Source organism: Panthera pardus, unplaced genomic scaffold, assembly GCF_024362965.1.
Source record: "Panthera pardus isolate Hobbes unplaced genomic scaffold, ASM2436296v1 HiC_scaffold_12, whole genome shotgun sequence".
Taxonomy (NCBI): Eukaryota; Metazoa; Chordata; class Mammalia; order Carnivora; family Felidae; genus Panthera; species Panthera pardus.
In genome coordinates, this window is record NW_026526677.1 from 113,204,368 (window position 1) to 113,224,653 (window position 20,286).

The 20,286-nt window shown below is 41.1% G+C and overlaps 1 protein-coding gene across 8 annotated transcripts in view; it reads right to left on the reverse strand.

Moving 5' to 3' along the window:
- The window catches only part of DYNC2H1 (dynein cytoplasmic 2 heavy chain 1), a 347,141-nt gene that overhangs the window by 143,949 nt on the left and 182,906 nt on the right, over positions 1-20,286 (reverse strand). For all 8 annotated transcript variants that reach the window (XM_053900571.1, XM_053900570.1, XM_053900566.1 and 5 more), the window contains 4 exons: positions 18,395-18,555; positions 15,664-15,789; positions 11,883-11,993; positions 6,975-7,130 (listed from right to left, as the gene is read on the reverse strand). In XM_053900571.1, coding sequence (XP_053756546.1) covers positions 6,975-7,130; positions 11,883-11,993; positions 15,664-15,789; positions 18,395-18,555 — 554 coding nt within the window. The remainder of the gene's footprint in view (positions 1-6,974; positions 7,131-11,882; positions 11,994-15,663; positions 15,790-18,394; positions 18,556-20,286) is intronic.

The window sequence follows — 20,286 nt, forward strand, 5'->3', positions numbered from 1 at the left end:
TTTTTTTTTATCAAGAAAGGATGCTGTAATTTGTCAAATGTTTTTCTGCATCTATTGACAGGAACATATGGTTTGCACACTTTCTTTTATCAATGTGGTGTATCATATTCATCTATTTGTGAATACTGAACTAGCCCTGTGGCCCAGGGATAAATCCCACTTGATCATGGTGAATAATTCTTTTAATGTACTGTTGAATTTGATTTGCTAGTATTTTGTTGGGAATTTCTGCATCCCTGTTAATCAGGGATATTGGCCTATAACTCTTTTTTAGTGGGGTTTTTGTCTGTTTTTGGAATCAAGGTAATGCTGGCCTCACAGAATGAGTTTGGAAGTTTCCATTCCATTTCTTTTTTTTTTTTAAAGTTTGAGAGGAATAGTTATGAATTCTTCTTTAAATGTCTGGTAGAATTCCCTTGGGAAGCCATCTTGCTGCCCTACACTCCTGTTTGTTGGAAGATTTTTGATTACTGTTTCAATTTCTTTGCTGGTTATGGGTCTGTTCAAATTTTCTATTTCTTCCTGTTTTGGTACTTTCAATGTTTCTAGAAATTTATACATTTTTTCCAGATTCTCCAGTTTGTTGGCGTATTTTTCATAATATTCTCTTATAACTGTTTATATTTCTTTGGTGTTAGTTGTGATCTCTCCCCTTTCATTCATGATTTTATTTATTTAGGTCCTTTCTCTTCTCTTTTCATTAAGTCTGGCTAGGAGTTTATCAATTTTATTAATTCTTTTGAAGAACCACCTCTTAGTTTCATTGATTTGTTCTACTGGGTTTTTTGTTCCTGTTTCATTTATTTCTGCTCTAGTCTTTATTATTTCTCTTCTTCTGCTGGCTTTAGGCTTCAACTGCTGCTCCTTTTCTAATCCCTTTAAGTGTTAGAGTTAGGTATAAGACCTGTATTGCAATATCATTTCTCTCTTAGGAATGCCTCTGCTGCATCCTAAAGGTTTTGAATGGTCATCTTTTCATTTTCATTTGCTTCTATGTATTTTTTTTAAATTTCTTCTTTAATTTCCTGGTTAACCCATTCATTCTTTAGTGGAATGTTCTTTAACCTCTATGTATTTAAAGGCTTTCCAAACTTTTTCTTGGGGTTGATTTCAAGTTTCATAGTGTTGTGATCTGAAAATATGCATGGTATGATCTCAACCTTTTGTACCTGTTGAGGGCTGATTTGCGACCATGTATGTGATCTATTCTGGCAAATGTCCCATGAACACTTAAGAAGAATGTGTATTCTGTTTTAGTGTGAAATGTTCTGAATATATCTTTTAAGTGCATCTGGTCCAGCGTGTCCTTCAAAGCCACTGTTTCCTTGTTGATTTTCTGCTTAGATGATCTGTCCTTTGCTCTAAGTGGGATGTTAAAGTTCCCTATGATTATTGTATTACTGTCAATGAGTTTATGTTTGCTATTAATTGATTTATATATTTGGGCATACCAAGTTAGGGGCATAAATCTTTACAATTGTTAGATCTTCTTGATGGATAGACCCCTTAATTATGATATAATGCCCTTCTTCAGCTCTTGTTACAGTCTTTCGTTTAAAATCTAGTTTGTCTGATATAAGTATGACTACTCAGGCTTTCTTTTGGCATGCATTAGCATGATAGATGGTTCTACATTCCCTCACTTTCAATCTGTTGATGTCTTCAGATCTAAAATGAATCTCCTGTAGGCAGCATATAGATGGGTATTATTTTTTTTTATTCATTCTGATACCCAATGTCTTTTGATTGGAGCATATAGTCCATTTGCATTCAGGGTGATTGCTGAAAGATAGGAGTTTGGTGCCAGTGTGTTACCTGTAGAGTTGGTGTTTCTGGTGATGTTACAAAGAGCCCCTTTTATAATTTCTTGCAAGGGTGGTTTAGTGGTCACCAACTCCTTAAGATTTTGTCTGTCTAGGAAAGTCTTTAACTCTCCTTCTATTCTGAAAGACAGCCTTGCCTGATAAAGAATTCTTGGCTGCTGCAAACCTGATCTGTCTTCCATTGTAGGTTAAGGACTTTTTTTTTTCCTTGCTGCTTTCATAATTCTTTCCTTGTATTTTGTGAATTTGACTATGATATGTCTTGGCAATGGCTGGCAATGGCTGAATTTAACGGGGGTTCGCTGTGCTTCTAGGATTTTATGTCTGCATTCTTCCCCAGAATGGGAAGTTTTCCACTGTAATTTGCTCACATAAACTTTATCCCCCCTTTTCTCTCTCTTCATCTTCTGGGACTCCCATGATATGAATATTATTCCGTTTTAATAAGATGCTGAGTTTCCTGAGTCTACCTTTAGGATCCATTACCTTTCTTTCCCTCTTCTTTTCACCTTCATTTTTTCCCATAATTTTATCTTCTTTATTATTGAATCACTACTCTGCTTCAGCCATCCTCACTGTGATGGCATCCATCCGGTTTGCATCTCGGTTATAGCATTTTTAATTTCGGCCAGACTAGATTTTGGCTCTTTTATATTGGCAGGAAGGGATTCTCTAGGGTTTTCTAGCTTTTTACAAGCCCAGCTAATATTCTTAAAATCACTGTTTTCAATCTCAGTTCAGGATATATGTACTGATTAAATCCCTGGCCATCATTTCTTCCTGTTCTTTCTTTTGGGGCGAATTCCTCTATCTTGTCATTTTGGAGGAAGAAAAAAATTAAAAAGTAAAAAAATAACAAATAAAAAATTTTAATTTTGAAAAAATTCAAGTAAAGAAAGCTAGATTCTAGGTGTGTTTTGGTCTGCTTACAAAAAGCTTGAAAGAAAAAAGACAAAAGAGGGAAAAAATTAAAAATTTAAAAATAAATAATAAAACTTAAAAATAATTTTGCTCTTTCTGTATCCAAGGTGGAGGGAAAAAAAAATCATAAGCAACAAAAAAACCCAAATGAAGCTAGATCCCATCTCTCCTAGAACTGGAGCTTTGCAGCAGTCTATGGTCAGTAGGCTAAGCCAGGGTTTGCTGCCCTCATCAGGAGTCTTTGTTCCTATGCTGGTGAGCATGGGGCTTGATGGTGCCCCCTGGGTCTTTTGCCCATGAGACGCCAAATCACCTCCACCAAATGCTCTCACAAGCAGGGGAACCGCTTCTCCCGGTGTGACCCCTGGGATCCTCAGACCCTGTGGCTGCTCTGGGGACTCTGCCCTCCTTCCTCACTGGACACCGCCAGGTGCTGACCTCTGAAACGTCACACTCGGCGCCCTACCATTTATAGAAACCTGGTGGTACAGAAACCTCTCCTTTCCCTCATCGGTGGTTCTGGGGGACATTTTCTTGTCTAGTCCCCAGAGAGTGTTTTCACTCTTTCTATCTGCTTTTGGGGCAAGTGTCTTCCTGAAAAAACCCGAGGCACTGCTCTCTCTCTCTCTCTCTCTCCTCTCGGCAAAAAAGACTGCCTCCCCTCTGAGGCACCCTGACTCTTCTCGCTCGCCAGTTCACCTCTCAGCACCATGCACCTGCTGCGTTCTCTCCCTCAAACTATGCAGAGCATTGTGTGAATCCTGAGATCGATTTCCTATGTGTTCAAAATGGTTTGATGTTGATCTAGCTGAGTTCAAGGGACATGTCCAGGGTGTCCTTACTACTCCACCATCTTAACTTCTGCTTGCTTCCTGTAATACATTAAATACATTTCCTACCTACTCAAAATAAAGTATTGAGAATATTTCTTACATCACTATTAAACCTTATTTATAAGTGTTTACTTAAAATTTTTTTCATACTTCAGAGATTAATATTTATAACACTCTCAAGTTAGAAGGCCTCAACTCTCAGTATTACCTGACACAGCAATTTCCTATTGAGGTTCTAATTCCAAAATGGTAAGAACTGTACTCTGAGTAGCATAGTTACTGACACAGTGGCATATGATTAAGGATTTGTAAAATATGGTACAAAAAATTCAAAAGGTAATTTTTGTTTTTCATATCATATTTTCTAATAGAAATAATGTAAATTGTGGGAAGGCTCTCTAGACAGCCCATCAAATCTTACTTTAGCCCACCTGGAAACCCAGGCAGGGTGTTAAGTGGTCTTGTAAACATGAATGAGAAGAACCCTGTTACCAAGGTACCCACCGTGTAGTAAGAATAATAAGGTATCAAAGAGTAACAAGCATCAATCAAAAAGACCTTACATTAAGTGTAGTATTAGAAGTACAGCACACATGTGTAAAATAGAGGAAGTTAATTCTGCGACCAAATACAGCACTGCAATGAAAAATAGCAAAACACCTTTCATTAACACAAGGAATGAAAACCAAGTTGAATTGGTGGTGGATCTTTACTTCTAGAAGTTGGTGATTAAAGCAAAAGGAGGAAAAATAGTAAAACAGTTTGTGGAGTGCATATCTGTATGACATTATCTCTAACAATTTTAATGGTATTTTATGTTTTGACTGGGTTTTCCTCCCAATTTCTTCATTTTAAAGAAAGCAAACTTCATGTGTTAAAAAAAGTGACACTTTCAAATATTTGTGTGTGAAAGTAAATTGCTCTAAAAAAGGACATTTTGGTACTATGTACAAATTCTTTAAAATACACCTCTCTGGGCTTCCTGGGTGGTTCAGGCAGTTGAGCGTCCAACTCTTGATTCTGGCTCAGGTCATGATCCCAGGGTTGGGGGATCGAGCCCCATGTTGGGCTCTGCACTGAGTGAGGAGCCAGCTTGGGATTCTCTCTCTCCATGTGCCCCTTCCCCACTCTCGTGTGTGCTCAGTCTCTCAGTAAACTGAACTAAACTAAACTAAAAGTATATGTTGACCCAAACTCTCCAAATTTAGAAATTGCCACCCTGAATAAACATTAAATGAGGCAAATATAAGGATATCCACTGCAATGTTTTTTGTAACAGCAAAGACTGAAAAGAACATGTATGCCCATCTAACAAAACTGCTTATAAGTAAGTACATAGATATGGTGAATACAAATAATATTTTAAAATTAGGCATTAAATGGTTACTAATCTTTAATTGTTTTTTTTTTTAATTTGAGAGAGACGGAGAGAGAATCCTAAGCAGGCTCCATGCTCAGTGCCAAGCCCAATGGGGCTCGATCCACAACCCTGGGATCATGACCTGAGCCAAAACAAGAATCAGATGCTTAACTGACTGAGCCACACAGGTGTGCCTACTGGTCAGTAATCTTTAAAAATCTCTGTAATGTTTTGGTTAATAAAGCAAAATACAAAACTGTATTTGTAACATGCTATTTGAGTTAAAAAGACTGTATGCATGTCTGAGTGTAAATACATAAAATGTTTATTTATACAATCTTTCTTGAAGGACACCCAAGAAGGGGTGAACAGCAGCTGTCCTGAGAAGAGAAACTGGTGACAGGGAGAGAGAAAGGGAACAGACTAAATTTTAGGTGCGAATCATCTTGTAGCTTTTTAATTTATATCAGGTACATGTATCACATAATAAAAAAATGTAATTTCATTTAAAAAACAATTCCCTGTTTTCAGTACAGTCCTTTCACTACCACTGTTGTTCATGAACCCGTCAGCACGAGCTGCTGTTAGGGGCGGAGGCTCTAGAAGAGGTGGGCCCGGCCACTGCCAAGCTCTGCAGGCTGAAGTAAGAGTCCTCCGGCAAGTTAACTGCCATCAAGACCCACGGGCCTTCTCTGTAAGGTGACAAGAACAAGCACACGCTCCTTTAAGGGCAGTGTGCAGACTGTGTGGAAACAACACGTCACTGTTTTACTTACTACTGCATCAGCGAGACACATCTTTATTGGCAGGTCACGTGCAAGGCACTTGTACACATACACTGTTCCATCTCATCCTCGCAAGAAAGGTAAGCATGGTGAGTAATCCCCATGACACAGCTGAGGAAACTGTGGCTTACTAGAGTTCAGTAACTTTCCCCAGGTCACCTGCTAGGAAATTCGAGAGGCAGGACTCAAACCCAAGTCTGTGACTTCGGAACCCACAACCCTATTCTGACATGTAACTGAAACAGAGAGAGAGGCTAGACAGGGACAGGCTGAGGAACCAACAGAAGTGGACAAAGCTAAAAAAAAGATGGGAAAAATTAAATCTGGAAGTGATGCAATTTACGGCTGAGATAGGCATTTGGCAAGAAGAACAGAACATGTTCCAGCAAAGATGGCCACGGCAGTGGGAAAGGGTGGCCTATTGGTCGTGAGAACAATACCAGGCAACACCTATGGTGACAAAGAGCTGGATGAATTCGAGGACCAGGAAGAAGTCCACTGTGGCTGAGTTGCAGAGACCAAGTGGGAAGAGGGTTCTGGGACGATGCTGAAGACAAAGGACCAGAAATGTGCCTATTTCTTCACAAGTACACTAGAAAGTCATTTGATGGGTTGTAAGCAGAGTAGTGAAATAATCAAACTGCCATATTAGGAAAATGATTCTGGCTGCTAAATGGAAAAATCAAAAAGAACAGGAAATGATCTCAGAAAGGAGTACAGGTAAGCGGTAAGGTACTCGGAGAAAATAGTGGAAAGAAATGCACAGATTTGAACTGTACGTTGTTAAGTAAAATCCACATGACTTGGGAATGAACCGGGTAGGCAGGCTAAGAAAGAAAAACATACCAAGAACAATTCCTAGGTTTCTAGCATGAGGAAATAAATCGATAAATAAATAAATGGATAAAAGGATCAATGCCTTTTACTGAGAGGGAAACATGAAAGGAAAACAATATGCGGAATTCAGTTCTGAACTTTGAGATGTCTCTGATGGATCAACCACAAAAATGACACTGAACAATCACTGAGGGTTTATAATGGTTCATGCCTTGTGGCGAACAATGTAATTAAGAGATGTGAGCTACGTATACACTCCTGAAGATGAACAACAAAGACAGAATTAGAGATAGAAAGTCGTAAACCATGAAAAGAATTATTAAGTAATCCCAGCCACTGAAACTAAATTGGTAGGAATGCTCTGATACAAAAATATGCACAACTTACAAGAGGTCCAACACATGTTCTCACTCACCTGTGGAATGTAATTTCGTCTTTCCTGACATGCAGCATGAAACCACGCAAAACTAAAGAGAGCGTGAGCTCGATGGATGCTGTCTTTTTTGCTGATTTGCTCGGCAGTCCAAGATTCGTAAGTGCGCATTAAATTCTTCTTCAAACCTGGAGGTGACTGAAGACAAAAGATTGACCCCTTATTGTCTCAAATCTTCCAAATTAAATTAACATTTAACATGTTTGAGAACATACTTTAATAAAGAAAAGTTTTCACCATTAACCACCCAATTTGACTTATTTTATATTACTTCAAAAAGTATGTATCTAAAACTAGTTTTAAACTCCTTGTAAAAAGGAGTTTAAATTTATATCCAGTATAAATTCAATAATTTTCAAATTTAAAAAAACTATAAAAGCAACAATATTTAGAACAACCCAATAAATTTTATATGATTGCCGGAGCACCTAGGTGGGTCAGTCGGTTAAGTCCGACTCGGTTAAGTCCGACTCAGTCGGTGGCTCAGTCCGACTTAGGCTCAGGTCATGATCTCACAGTCTGTGAGTTCAAGTCTCACATCAGGCTCTGTGCTGACAGCTCAGAGCCTGGAGCCTGCTTTGGATTTTGTGTGTGTCTCTCTCTCTGCCCCGCCCCCGCTTGAGCTCTGTCTGTCTCTCTCTCCCAAATAAACAAACATTAAATTTAAATTTTATATGATCGTTGAGGTATTTTACTGAAACTAAATCATACACAAGGAATGTGACACTGACTGTTAGGGGCACATGGTTTTTCCCCTGCTATGAACACACCCCCTTCTGCAGGTGCTATCTGAGCTTCTGGGCCCTCCCTGCACTGTTGACATACAACGCCAACTAACACTCCCAGCACATTAGACCACTGGAGTTCAAGTGGGGATTAGCAGATACCACTAGGCTCATAAACACAAATTCAAACCCACAAAGTGTATATTGAACTAGTAGTCAAAAAGCACTTATCTACATGTCCAGGATTGGTTTATATTGTTGAATTATCCAAATGAGAAAGATGAATTTCTAATTCTTTTTGGAAAAGTGTAAACTAAACCCACTTCTTGTGTGTGTGTTAAAAAAAAAAAAAATCCTTTTTTTTTAATCAAACACATTTGTCTATTAATCATCGGTTTCCTGGAGAATTCTTCTAATGTTAAAAAAATGTGCATTTATCTGAATTTATTTTAATTAGCTTTTTTAAAAAGTAAAACTTTTCCTTTAAAGAATGACTGCTACAAGGAACAGTCAGTCCCTCTGCGATCCTTTCCATGCTGTGTTTTTCTCAAATAAAAAGACTTCTTCAACATTAGAAGAAAATACCATTGATTTACTAAGTACATATCCATATACTTTTAAAAATAAAAGTTTCGTGTTTATGAAACAGTAACAAAAATTATGACAAAATAGGCCAAATTTTCTGAGCACTTGATAAAACGTGAAAATAACAGAAAACTGAATATCCACTTAGTTTTTAAAGCAGTAAAGATTACATAAAATGAACAAATCATAAAGAATTAGAGAAAATCAGACACAAACATTTTTGAAAAATAACAAAATGAAGACACTAACATGTCCAATTATGGGATAAGGCCTAGCATGTAGTCAACTGCAAATTCACAGACATAAAATAATTTCAATATTACCTCAAGTAAATATATATTAGTTAAGCATTCAACACAAGAAATCAGGAATACCAAAGGCAAATAGAAATCTAAGGGAAACTTAAAAAAGAAGAATAAAGCAGGAAATTCAGTGAAAAGTATTAGTAGAAAAAAAGCAAATTATTAAGTATGACATCAGGTATTTGGAGTGAATTTTTAAAAGTCTGTCAACTAATCAAAAGAAGAAATAAACAATAAGATAGAGATGTAACAACCTTTAAAGATAATATACACGTGGGTACATACATATACAGTAATAATTTTGAATATAATTAACTGGACTATTTTCTAAAATAGTTAATTATCTATATGGAATTAAGAATTAGAAAAAAATACCAATTCAAATAAAATTTCCATTAAAAGTAATCAAATCACCTCCTGAAAGAAAATCCTGGCAAAGGCTGTACATGAAAATATTCAAGAACAGTTCTCCTGATAAATTAATTCTTCGTGTACTGTACGTGCCAGGTAGTACGCAGTAACTACAATGCTCAAGAGAAAAAACAGCCCCTATCCTTTTGGCTACAACAATTCACCGCTAGAATATACAGTCAGAGTGTACTGGGAGAGCAGCTGAGACGATTTTGGAAAAGTTCATTTTACTAGACATCGTAAAGACTTTCGACTGACATGTTTCCAAATAGTAAATGAACTTTACATTCTGTGGATTAACCATTATCCTTTTTCTTCCTTAAATGAGACTAACATCTTCAGATAAAAAACAAGAAATACTGATCTAAAGAAACACGTGACTATAATCAATATGAAGACATTTTTCTTCATAACAAAGATCACACAAAACAAATTTCTACAAACAGAAAAAAAACAAGCAGAACCTCTTCCACCAGCTTTAAAAAGTTTTAATTCCATTTACCATTTTATTTATGACTTGGCCCAGTTACACGGTAACATTGCAAACACACATAGTTTTGGATATGTCAGAAGAATGATGGGCTCAAACAGGAAACCCACACTGGAACTCTTGCTCAGCTGCTGTCAGAAGACCAGTAAGAACACCAGATACTCATGTGCAAAAGAAGAAGTTGAACCGTCCCTTTATACTGCATATAAAAATTAATCCACTCTGCACTAAAGACCTAAACATAAGGCTATAAAACAATAAAACCAGAAGGAAACATAGAAGGAGGCTCCATGACATTGGCTCTGGCGATGACTCTTTGGATATGACAGGGGCACAGGCAACAGAAGCCAACACCAGGCAAACAGGACACGTCAAACTTTAAAGACGTCTAGGCTACAAAGGAAACAGCACAGTGGAGAGGAGGCACCATGAAAGGGAAGAAAATATTTGTCAACTATACATCTGACAAGGAACTCCTCCAATTCAATCAAAAACCCAGTTAAAAATGGGCAGAGGACTTAAGACCTTTCTCTAAGCCAATATGCAAACAGGCAAGAAGTCCACAAAAAGATGTTCAACATCACTACTTACGAAGGAAATGTGGTGAGACACCGCTCACACCGTTAGGATGGCTGCTGCGCGCACGCACACACACAAATGACAAGCAGCACTGCAGGGATCAGTAGAAGGCAGCATCCTTCAACAATTAAACACAGAATGACTTCTGACCTGGCAGTTCCACAGAAGCCCTGAGAACCAGCTCGCGGAGAACCAGTTGTGCCGTCGTCGTCCCTGCAGCATGACGCACAGCTGTGCGGAGACACGCGCCCCACCGTGTCCCGCACTGCTGGATCAAGATGACGCCACATGCGCACACACGGAATCGCGGACCCTCACAGGGAAGGAAGCCCCCTCGTGTGTGTCGACGGGAGAAACCCTGAGGACGTTCCCACAGACAGTGTGACAGGCCAGGCCTCAAGGACAAATCTTCCAGGCGCCCCTAGGCAGGCAAACTCCTGGAGATACAGAGTGGAGGAGGGACAGCCAGGCCCCCCACCCCTCCTCCAGAGAGGGGAGAAGAAGGGACCGGGGAGTCGGTCCGCAGCAGACAGTCTCCGCTGGGCAAGATGGAACGAGTTCTAGGGCTCCGCTGCACAAGAGAGCACACGTGTCACTACCCAACTGTGCCATCAAAAATGGTGAAGATGGCAAATTTTATGTTACGTGTCTTTTACCAATACAAATACCGAAAAATGAAATAAAATTTAGGAGGAAGATTTAAATTTCGATAAACATCATCTGATGCTATTATTTATGTTTCTTTTACCTGACCTACACAAAATGTGTTTTGTTTTGTTTTGTTTGAGTACAGCTGCCACACAACCTGACAATAATTTCAGGTGTGCGGCACGTGACTGGACGAGGGTGGCATCACGCCGTGCTCGCCACAAGCGCAGCTGCCGCCTGTTGGCACACAACGCTGTCACACCACCCCCCCCCCCCCCACTGTGTCCCGCTCACTGTGCCCTTCCTCCCCAAGACTCACACTACCACTGGCAGTCTGTACCTCCCGCCGCCATCCCCCCCTGCACCATCAGTCCGTCCTCTATTTATACACCTGATTCTGCTTTTTGTCGTTTGTAGACTCAATCACCACATTCCACTTAGACTGGACTCACGTGTTCGTCTTTTTCAGTCTGACTTATTTCACTTGGTTAATACCCTGTGGTCCATCCACGGTGTCGCAAAGAGCAAGATCTCACCCCTGTCACGGCCGAGTAATCAGCCACTGCAGACACCACGCCTTCCCTGTCCGCCGATCTATGACGGACACTTGCGGCTTCCATAGTTTGGCTACGATAAATAATCCCACAATAAACACAGGGGTGCATGTTTCTTTTTGAAATAGTGTGATGTTTTCTGTGGGTAAATACCCGGCAGTGGAACTGCTGGGTCGTAGAGTAGTTTGATTTTTAACTTTCTGAGGAACCTCCACACTGTTTTCCAGAGCAGCTGCACCAGTTTGCATTCCCACCAGCAGTGTAAACGGTTCCTGTTTCTCCGCATCACAGCCAACACCTGTGGTCTTCTGGGTTGTTAATGTTAGCCACTCTGACAGGTGCGAGGTGGTTTCGATTCGTACTTCCCTGATGATGAGTGATGCTGAGCATCTTTTCATGTGTCTGCTGGCCATCTGCTTGTCTTCTTTGGAAAAATATCTATCCAGGTCCTCTGCCCATTTATTAATCGAATTGTTTGTTGAACAAGACAGTTTTACGTGTTCTGTAGGACAGACAGTCCTTTACAGAGCTGTAGGAGGCATGTGGAGGTTAGTGCACTTAAGACAGCTAGTGATTCAAGGTTTAAATCTTCTTACCTCGTATGTGATCTTTAAACTTGACTGTAATAAAATAGGAGTAAAATGGGGATGAACTTCTGCAGTCAGCCACAGACGAAAGGTATCTTTAGGTTGAAGAGTATTTAATTCCTGGTTTATAAAAACAGCAACAATAAAAATCTACTTCAATATACACACTCATTTCCATTTTAGAAATGTATTAGTAGTAAGTAACTTTTTCCTACTGAAATCCTTCTATGACATTCTGATATATTTCATTCTGCTGCTTATTTGTTCTGTGACCTTGGGTTCTAGGATTTACACCAATGCTGAGCAAGGATAATATGAGTGTGCATCTTGTGAACCGTGTACAACACTCATAGCTGCACATGATGCACAGCAAGTACAAAACAAGTGTTAGCGGTAACCGATGCACCTCAACTGGTCACCACCTTCTGGACCTTAGGTTCTCACCGCTTTGATTAGGGCTTCCAGAGAGTTCTAGCATGAGAGCACTTCCTTTATTGGCAACGTTTGCTGTATCCTACTTATTGCCTATCATATAAAGTCAAAACTTCACCACACAAATTCCTCGGCCTGTGCTATCTGCTGCAGTCACTTATTCAAATTTCATGTCTGTGTCCTCTTGAATATTTTTCCTTTCTACCTGTTATGTTCTTTGGAACCTGAAAATTCTTACCCATCTGTCAAGTTAAGTCCAAGTCTTAGGGGGATATTTTCTCCAACTCTTCAGTACCAGTCCCAGGCACATTAATCCCTCAAGACACTTTGTGAACTGTCTTCTGTAGTATTCACTATGCTACAATATAGTTACTAATGTGGGCTGTCTCTTCTACACCAACTTCCTTCCTACGAGCAGGTACAAATTTTGTATGCATTGAGCACTTACGGCAACTGCTGGCTTTTTTTCTGTACTAAACAAGTGTTTGTAGAATAAACGAATGAATGACAAAAGACTTGTTAAGAGTTCTAAAAGAGTGAAAACTAAAATTTATGTTAAAAAATATAATCTATGTCTGATTCTAATATTTACTATTTTAATGCAAAATACAGGTGACCACAAAAAAAAAAAAAGGCAAAAGAATTGGCCATAAAAACACTGTGCTTACTTAACATTGTATATTGTAAAATGTATCTACACTTACTAACAATTTAAGAAGGTAAAATTTACATGAAATTTTGGTTTAGGTTAGCACATTTTAAAAGAAAGGTAAAAAACACACATTCATGATAGAGTTGGTTTGAAAATAAATTTGCAAATTTATACCCAAACAATTTATCCTAACTCCCCAAAAGAAAATTTAAAAAATATTTTAAAGTTTAAACTTTTTTATTATCATCTACCTTATAGGCTTCAAAAAGTTCTAATTAAGATTTGCTTCCAGGGATGCATGGGGGGCTCAGTCGGTTAACTGTCCTACTTCGGCTCAGGTCGTGATCTCTGGTTCCTGAGTTCAAGCCTCACGTTGGGCTCTGTGCTGACAGCTCAGAGCCTAGAGCCTGCTTTGGATTCTGTGTCTCCCTCTCTCTCTCTGCCCCTCCCCCGCTCATTCTCAGTCTCTCCCTCTCTCTCTCTCAAAACAGGAATAACCTTTAAAAAATTTTTTTAAAAAAGATTTGCTTCTGGGGCACCTGGTGGCTCAGTCGGTTAAGCAGCCGACTTCACCTCAGGTCATGATCTTGCGGTCCGTGGGTTCAAGCCCTGCATCGGGCTCTGTGCTGACAGCTCAGAGCCTGGAGCCTGTTTTGGATTCTGTGTCTCCCTCTCTCTCTGACCCTCCCCCATTCATGCTCTGTCTCTCTCTGTCTCAAAAATAAACAAATGTTTAAAAAAAAAAAAAAGATATACATGTTAAAAAAAAAAGATCTGCTTCTGAGTAATCATTGTAATTGTGTGTTACACAAATAAATAGCTATCGATCTATTATTTGGAAGAAAAAGCAGAATTTAAGCATTTACAGGTCTTCTTTACATGTTTTAAAACATATGTGATTTATCAGACATGAATTATATATTTTTACACATTAATGGTTTTCTCAGAAAACTGTCCTAATAATAGAATTCCTCAAATATTTACATATACCTCAGTTTCCAAATCTGTGTCTTGTTTTGATTTTATGAACCACCACCGTCCATCAATTAACTCACTGAGTCATGAACTCAAAGATGTGATCGCCTATATGTTGTGAAAGGTGCTACAGGTGCCATGTACTAGGACCACACAATTTTTCGACACATTACAATTAGTTAAGGGCCTCTGTCAATCTATTCTATTCTCAATGATACGTCTGCCAGATCGATTAAACTAATTAACTCACCCTCCTGCTTAAGACCTCCTTTGACTTCATCCTAAGAAAAAAATTTCCAAATTCTTCTGCATGGTTCTCAGGGTATTCCACAACCCAGCCCCACTCTGCCACACCCAGCCCTCCCAGCACATTCAAGGTCATCTTTATTCTTTGTACTAGGCCTGTTCGTCTCCCCCACTAGGTCTCTATTTGTGCTGCTGGAATTAACCAGGCTATCCTCACCTGCCTGTCTGCCTTCCCTCCCCCCTTCCCTCCTTCCTCCCTCCCTTCCTTCCCTTCTTTCCCTTCCTTCCCTCCCTCTTTCCTCCCCTCCCTCCCTCCTTCCTCCCTTCCTTCCCTCCCTTCCTCCTCCCTTCCTTCCCTCTCTTTCCTCCCTCCTTACTTCCCTCCCTCTTTCCTCCCCTCCCTCCCTCCTTCCTCCCTTCCTTCCCTCCCTTCCTCCTCCCTTCCTTCCCTCTCTTTCCTCCCTCCTTCCTCCCTTCCTTCCCTCTCTTTCCTCCCTCCTTCCTTCCCTTCCTCCTCCCTTCCTTCCCTCCCTCCTTCCTTCCTCCCTTCCCCCCTTCCCTCCCTCCCCCTTCCCCCCTTTCTTCCTTCCTCCCTTCCTCTCCTCCCTCCTTCCTTCCCCCCTTCCCTCCTTCCTTCTCTCCCTCCTTCCTTCCCCCCTTCCTTCCTTCTCTCCCTCCTTCCTTCCTCCCCTCCCTCCTTCCTTCCTCCCCTCCCTCCTTCCTTCCTTCCTCCCCTCCCTCTCTCCTTCCTTTCTTCCCTCCCTCCTTCTTTCCTCTCCTTTTTTTTCTTCCTTCCTTTCTTTTTCTTTTTTTCTTTCTTTCTTTCTTTCTTTCTTTCTTTCTTTCTTTCTTTCTGCCCCTACACTTAGCTAAATCACGTACAACTTTCAAGCAACATCTTGTCTTAGGAGTCATCTCTAACTATCCGAGACCACAATCATCTTTTTTAAGGAACAGACTTAAGTTAGGGTTTGCATTTAAAACCTGGCCAGCAATTTGCTCTGTCTGGAGGCTAGCTTTGCTCTGGGTCTGTGTGAATTCAGTCAAGTGACTGCTTTGGTTTCCATCCTAGCCTCCCAGGGAAGTCCTGTTATCCCCCCCACTCCTCTCCATCCTCTCTCCCCACACAGACACTGCAGACCAAGAGCATCAGGAGAAAGCAATGGTTTGAAAAGGCCTCCTCTAACCCTTTAAAGCAGCTACCTACTTTAGTTCTGGGAAAAGCTCCCTAAGCCTCCCTTCGATCCTGATGAATAATTTCTTGGTTCCCCTTAAACGCTTTCAACATAGAGACTTTTGTACACATCCTAATAAAAAGGCCCCCATCTTCATTTGTACAAATGTACATATTAAATGCTTAACAGGTTTTAAATGATTTCTCGTTAAACGCTAACTTTAAAAAAATTACGTAACGCATGACAGTCTTTGGAGATCACCCAAGTGACTACATTCCGTACTATTTACACCACACTCATCTGAATCTACCTTTTCCAGAACTGGCAGCCAAGACACCACAAGATGTAAGTTCTTCAAACACAGCCAGTCCCCACTGCGGGCACATTCCTTCAGCATCTGAATCGCTAAATCGGCTTGACCCTGACCCATAGCAACCTGCAAGACAAAACACAACACTTGTTGTAGTAAACACCCACTCCAGTGCCTAGCACATGGGGACCGCGCTGATGGACCACTAATTACTGTTATTCTAGGCCGATGAGGACTGAGGGCGGGCCCTGCCTGAGACTAGCTGCACACGCAGTCCAGTCGTGACCTTGACCTGTGAGGGAGTCAAGCTTCCACTGCCCCGTCCATCCTCCTGCCACGAAGCCCGAGGGCCTTGCTCTGCTAGCAGACCCTGAGAGCGGGAGGCCTGCGGCCAAGTGGCCATCCTGCTTGAGAGGAACTAGGAATGCCTTGCTTAGGTTCCTTATCTGGGTTCTCAGGATAAATAAGTAAGTAAGTAAATAAGTAAGTAAGTAAATAAGAAATTAAGAAAGAAAGAAAGAAAATTAAAAATACAATACAAAAAACAGATCTGATAACACAGAACATAATAGATTCAAATTATCCTGCTTTACATACTGAACCAACTCAGTTATTTTGATGAGGGTTCTAAATTTTTACTGTTTATTTTGGAAGAGAGAGAATGAGCAGAGAGAGAGAATCTCAGGCAGGCTCCGCACTGCCAGTGCAGATCTCAACATGGGGCTCGATCCCATGAACCGTGATATCATGACCTAAGCAGAAACCGAGAGTCAGATGCTTAACTGAGTCACCCAGGTGCCCCGAGGGTTCTAAATTTTTAATAAGAAATACCACTGTGTTGCCATTTCCAATAGTTGTCTTATTTTTGTCCTTCCTTAACAGAAGATTTCTAATACTTTTCTATTTATTAAAAACAGTGAACTGTTTTGATGCACCTATTAATCTTCCATTGTTAAAATGCAAAAAAAAAAAAAAAAAAAAAAACCCACAAAAGACAACAGAAAAAAAACAATTTGCTGAACAGAAATTATAGATAATAATAGACAACTCAAGGGCGCCAGGGTGGCTCGCTCAGTTGAGCATCAGACTTCGCCTCAGGTCATGATCTCATGATTCCTGGGTTCGAACCCCATGTCAGGCTTTGTGCTGACAGCTCAGAGCCTGGAACCTGCTTCGGATTCTGTGTCTCCCTCTTTCTCTGCCCCTCCCTCTGCTCATGCTTGCTCACTCACTCTCTCAAAAATAAACATAAAAAAAAATAAAAATAGACAACTTAGGATTCTCCAGGAAGCCTCAATCATGTGAAAAAAATCTTAAAGAGTCATAAAACCTCAGAAAAAAACATTTACTACAAAAATTTTAAAATATTTTGTAAAAACCACATCAGGAATGTTTTGAGAAGACGGTTAGCCACTCATCCCCTCAAAAATCTACACCACTGCTTCTTAAATTAAAAATTAACTTAGCATATATAGTCAACAAAGCAACAAAGCTTTAAAATAACAGAATTATATCTGTATTTAAAGGCTTTCCTACATTCCAACAACTGTGGAGGACGTTTCAACAGTCAAAACTACTGCGGCTGCAAACAGCTTTGTGCTTCTGGTAAAAGCATTTGCTGACAGTAGAATCCATGGCCAGGCCGTCCTCCCGACAGACAGGGCAGGGACTGAGGAGGGACGGCAGGGACTGAGGAGGGATGTGTCCTTATCACAGCAGGAGCAGGGTGAAACCCCATGCCCAGGAGCTGGAGAGGCACCTGCCCATGGGCCCAGGCCCTACCCTCTGGCTGCCTTGTGTCTGGGTCCCCACAATATTCCTACTTCTCCAGTTTTGGTCTTTCTCAAGTGTCTGCTTTGTAATCATTATAATTTTCCCAATAAAAGCAGTTTATTCAGTTGTCAAAAACTGATGGTAAATGAATACATTTTCAGACCTGCATGCAGACTGAATCTGAACAAACTAAGCCCCTAGATTTACCTCGAGAAAATGTGCTATATTACACAAGTTTTACTCAACAATTTTTATACTTCAGCTTCTGCAGGTAAATATTGCTGTGATTTACTGTAAAAGCATCCAAGTAAAATTATTCTCAAAAGGTTAGCAATTATTTTAGCTTCTTATTACCGTTACAACAAATTATCACCACTTAGTACGGTAAAACCAGGAACATGCCTGATTTCTGATCTAACACTAGGGATCTGGCTTTAATATAAAGGTAGTACCACAAGGCTGCGCTCTTCCCGGAGGCTCTGGGAGAGAATCCCTCAGGCGCTTTTCCAGCTCCTGGAAGCCTGCCACACCTCCTCCTTGAGGCCACCCCTCCATCACTGGCCCCCCTACCCCTGCCTCCACTCCACCCCCCCCCCCCCGGGCTGCCCCCTACGGCTCCATCACCAGCCCCCCCCACCCCGCCCGACTCCACCTCCTGGGCTGGCCCCCACGGCTCCATCACCAGCACCCCCCATCACCAGCCCCCCCGGACTCCGCCTCCTGGGCTGACCCCCACTGCTCCATCATTGCTCCCTCCCCCTGCCCCTGCCTCCACTCCGCCTCCCCGGCTGCCCCCTAGCAGGGCATGCAGACACTGAAGTGCAGGGCAGAACTCCCTCTGGGGGGAGCCTGGGGACCAGGACGTGGGCACTGTGGGGGGGCCAACAGGATGGACCAACAGGATGGACCATGGCAGGGAGACCAAAGCTGGGCAGAAACAGCAGGTCTCTGTGCTCACCTGGTGGTAGCACTCTCCTCCGCGCTCAGCATTAGCCAGCTCCTGCAGCTCCTGGGAAGGATCTGCACCCGGGGAGATGATTATCAAGACGGGCTCAATCTCCAGTGTCTCTTTGTAGAGGCGTTTGAGATTTAGAGGGAGCGGGGACAGCTCTTTCAGTCCTGGAAGATACAGATTAGAGACGTGAAAACTTTGTAGCAACCTGATTCAGACAAAAGTCTGTTAAATCTAATTGCAGGATGTAATACAGAGAAGAACCAGGTGACTTAATCCCGTACAGTTTTTTCACTGTGAGATCCCTCACTCACCAGCAATAACTCACATCTGTCAGATACTGGAGGTGCCGGACATTTTTCTGAATGCTCTACACTTGGGATATCAGCGACTCACTGCACCACCACCAGGCAGGCACCCTGACTGCCTCATCCAGCACAGGAAGAAACACACCATCAGGGTTGTGGCCTCAATAGGTAACTTTCTGCCTACAAGAGAAGCCTGAACCCAACTACCCGTCTCTACCACTATTCACTCATTTCTATGATAACCGGGTGCCTGCTCTGTGCTGTGCACTGGGAATCAGATTTCCGCATGACCTAGTGAACGATTTCACCATCATGATACACGAGGGCTATGTCTTACGCCCACACGTTATGAGAAAAAAAAAAAAGTGGTACAGAATGAAAAGAATATAAGTTTGGAGACAGAATACGTAAGCTCTCAGTTTAGCCACTGACCCTGTACAAATCACTAAAATACTCTGTGCCCAGTGTCCTTGGTTGTAAAAAAAAAAAAAAAAAAAAAAAAAAAAAAAAAAAAAAAAGCATAAAACAATCCATAGGCCATTTGGGAGCAAAACAGGATATGATAATAAAAAAGATTCCACATATTCATCACCTACTCTATGCTAGGCACTATGCCAGATATTTATTTTACACATAAGAAAACTAACAATCAAAGAAACTGAATTTGCCAAAGGCCACCCAGCTGCTGCTGGCTGTATTCAACATAATTCACCTGTGCGTCCTCTGACTCTGAAGCTTTTCACAAACTCAAGTCCTATACAGACAAGAAACTGTAATTTTGCTATTATGTTTAAACCTCCTTAACTAAAATTTAAATGTTTCCATGATTAATGTATTGAGTAAAAGCCAAGCTAAAGAGGACCCACTTCAATTAATACTTGTTCATACTTGTATGAACTGAGCTAAACAAAACAAAAAACAAAACAAAACGGACTAGACACAAGAGTTGAAACCAGGATCAGCAGAACCTAACAGAATGCCTACAGAGGCAGCAGGAGCTTTCCTGTGTCTTCAACACTGCACCCTAGAAATACTGCACCCTAAAAATTCTAAAATCACTGGAAAAGGACACTCAAAGCTTTCTGTAGCAAGCACTTTAAAATATAAATTCAGGGGCGCCTGAGCGGCTTGGTCACTTAAGCGTCCCACTTTGGCTCGGGTCATGATCTCACAGCTCCTGAGTTCAAGCCCCGCGTTGGGCTCTGTGTTTTAGTATGGAGCCTGCTTCGGATCCTCTGTCCCTCTCTGCCCCTCCCACACTCGCACTGTCTCTCTCAAGAATGAACATTAAAAAGGCCCTTCTAGATAACCACGCTGAAAAGACACATTTCACATGTGGCCCACGCCCTCCACTCCTCACAAGAGGAAAGAATGATAAGAAATGTCATGAGCAGAAATATCCCTAATCTCCAGGAATTTGCCCCAATAGCCTCTGAAAGTTGAACTGCGTCTGTAGTATACTGTATGAATTTTAATTTTAACTAAGTTGACATGGCTAACAATCACCCTGTTTTAAGACCTAATCAAAAGGAATTCTTATGGACTTGCGGCAGTGTAACTAGAAATGTTTTCATTTACTCGACACATTTA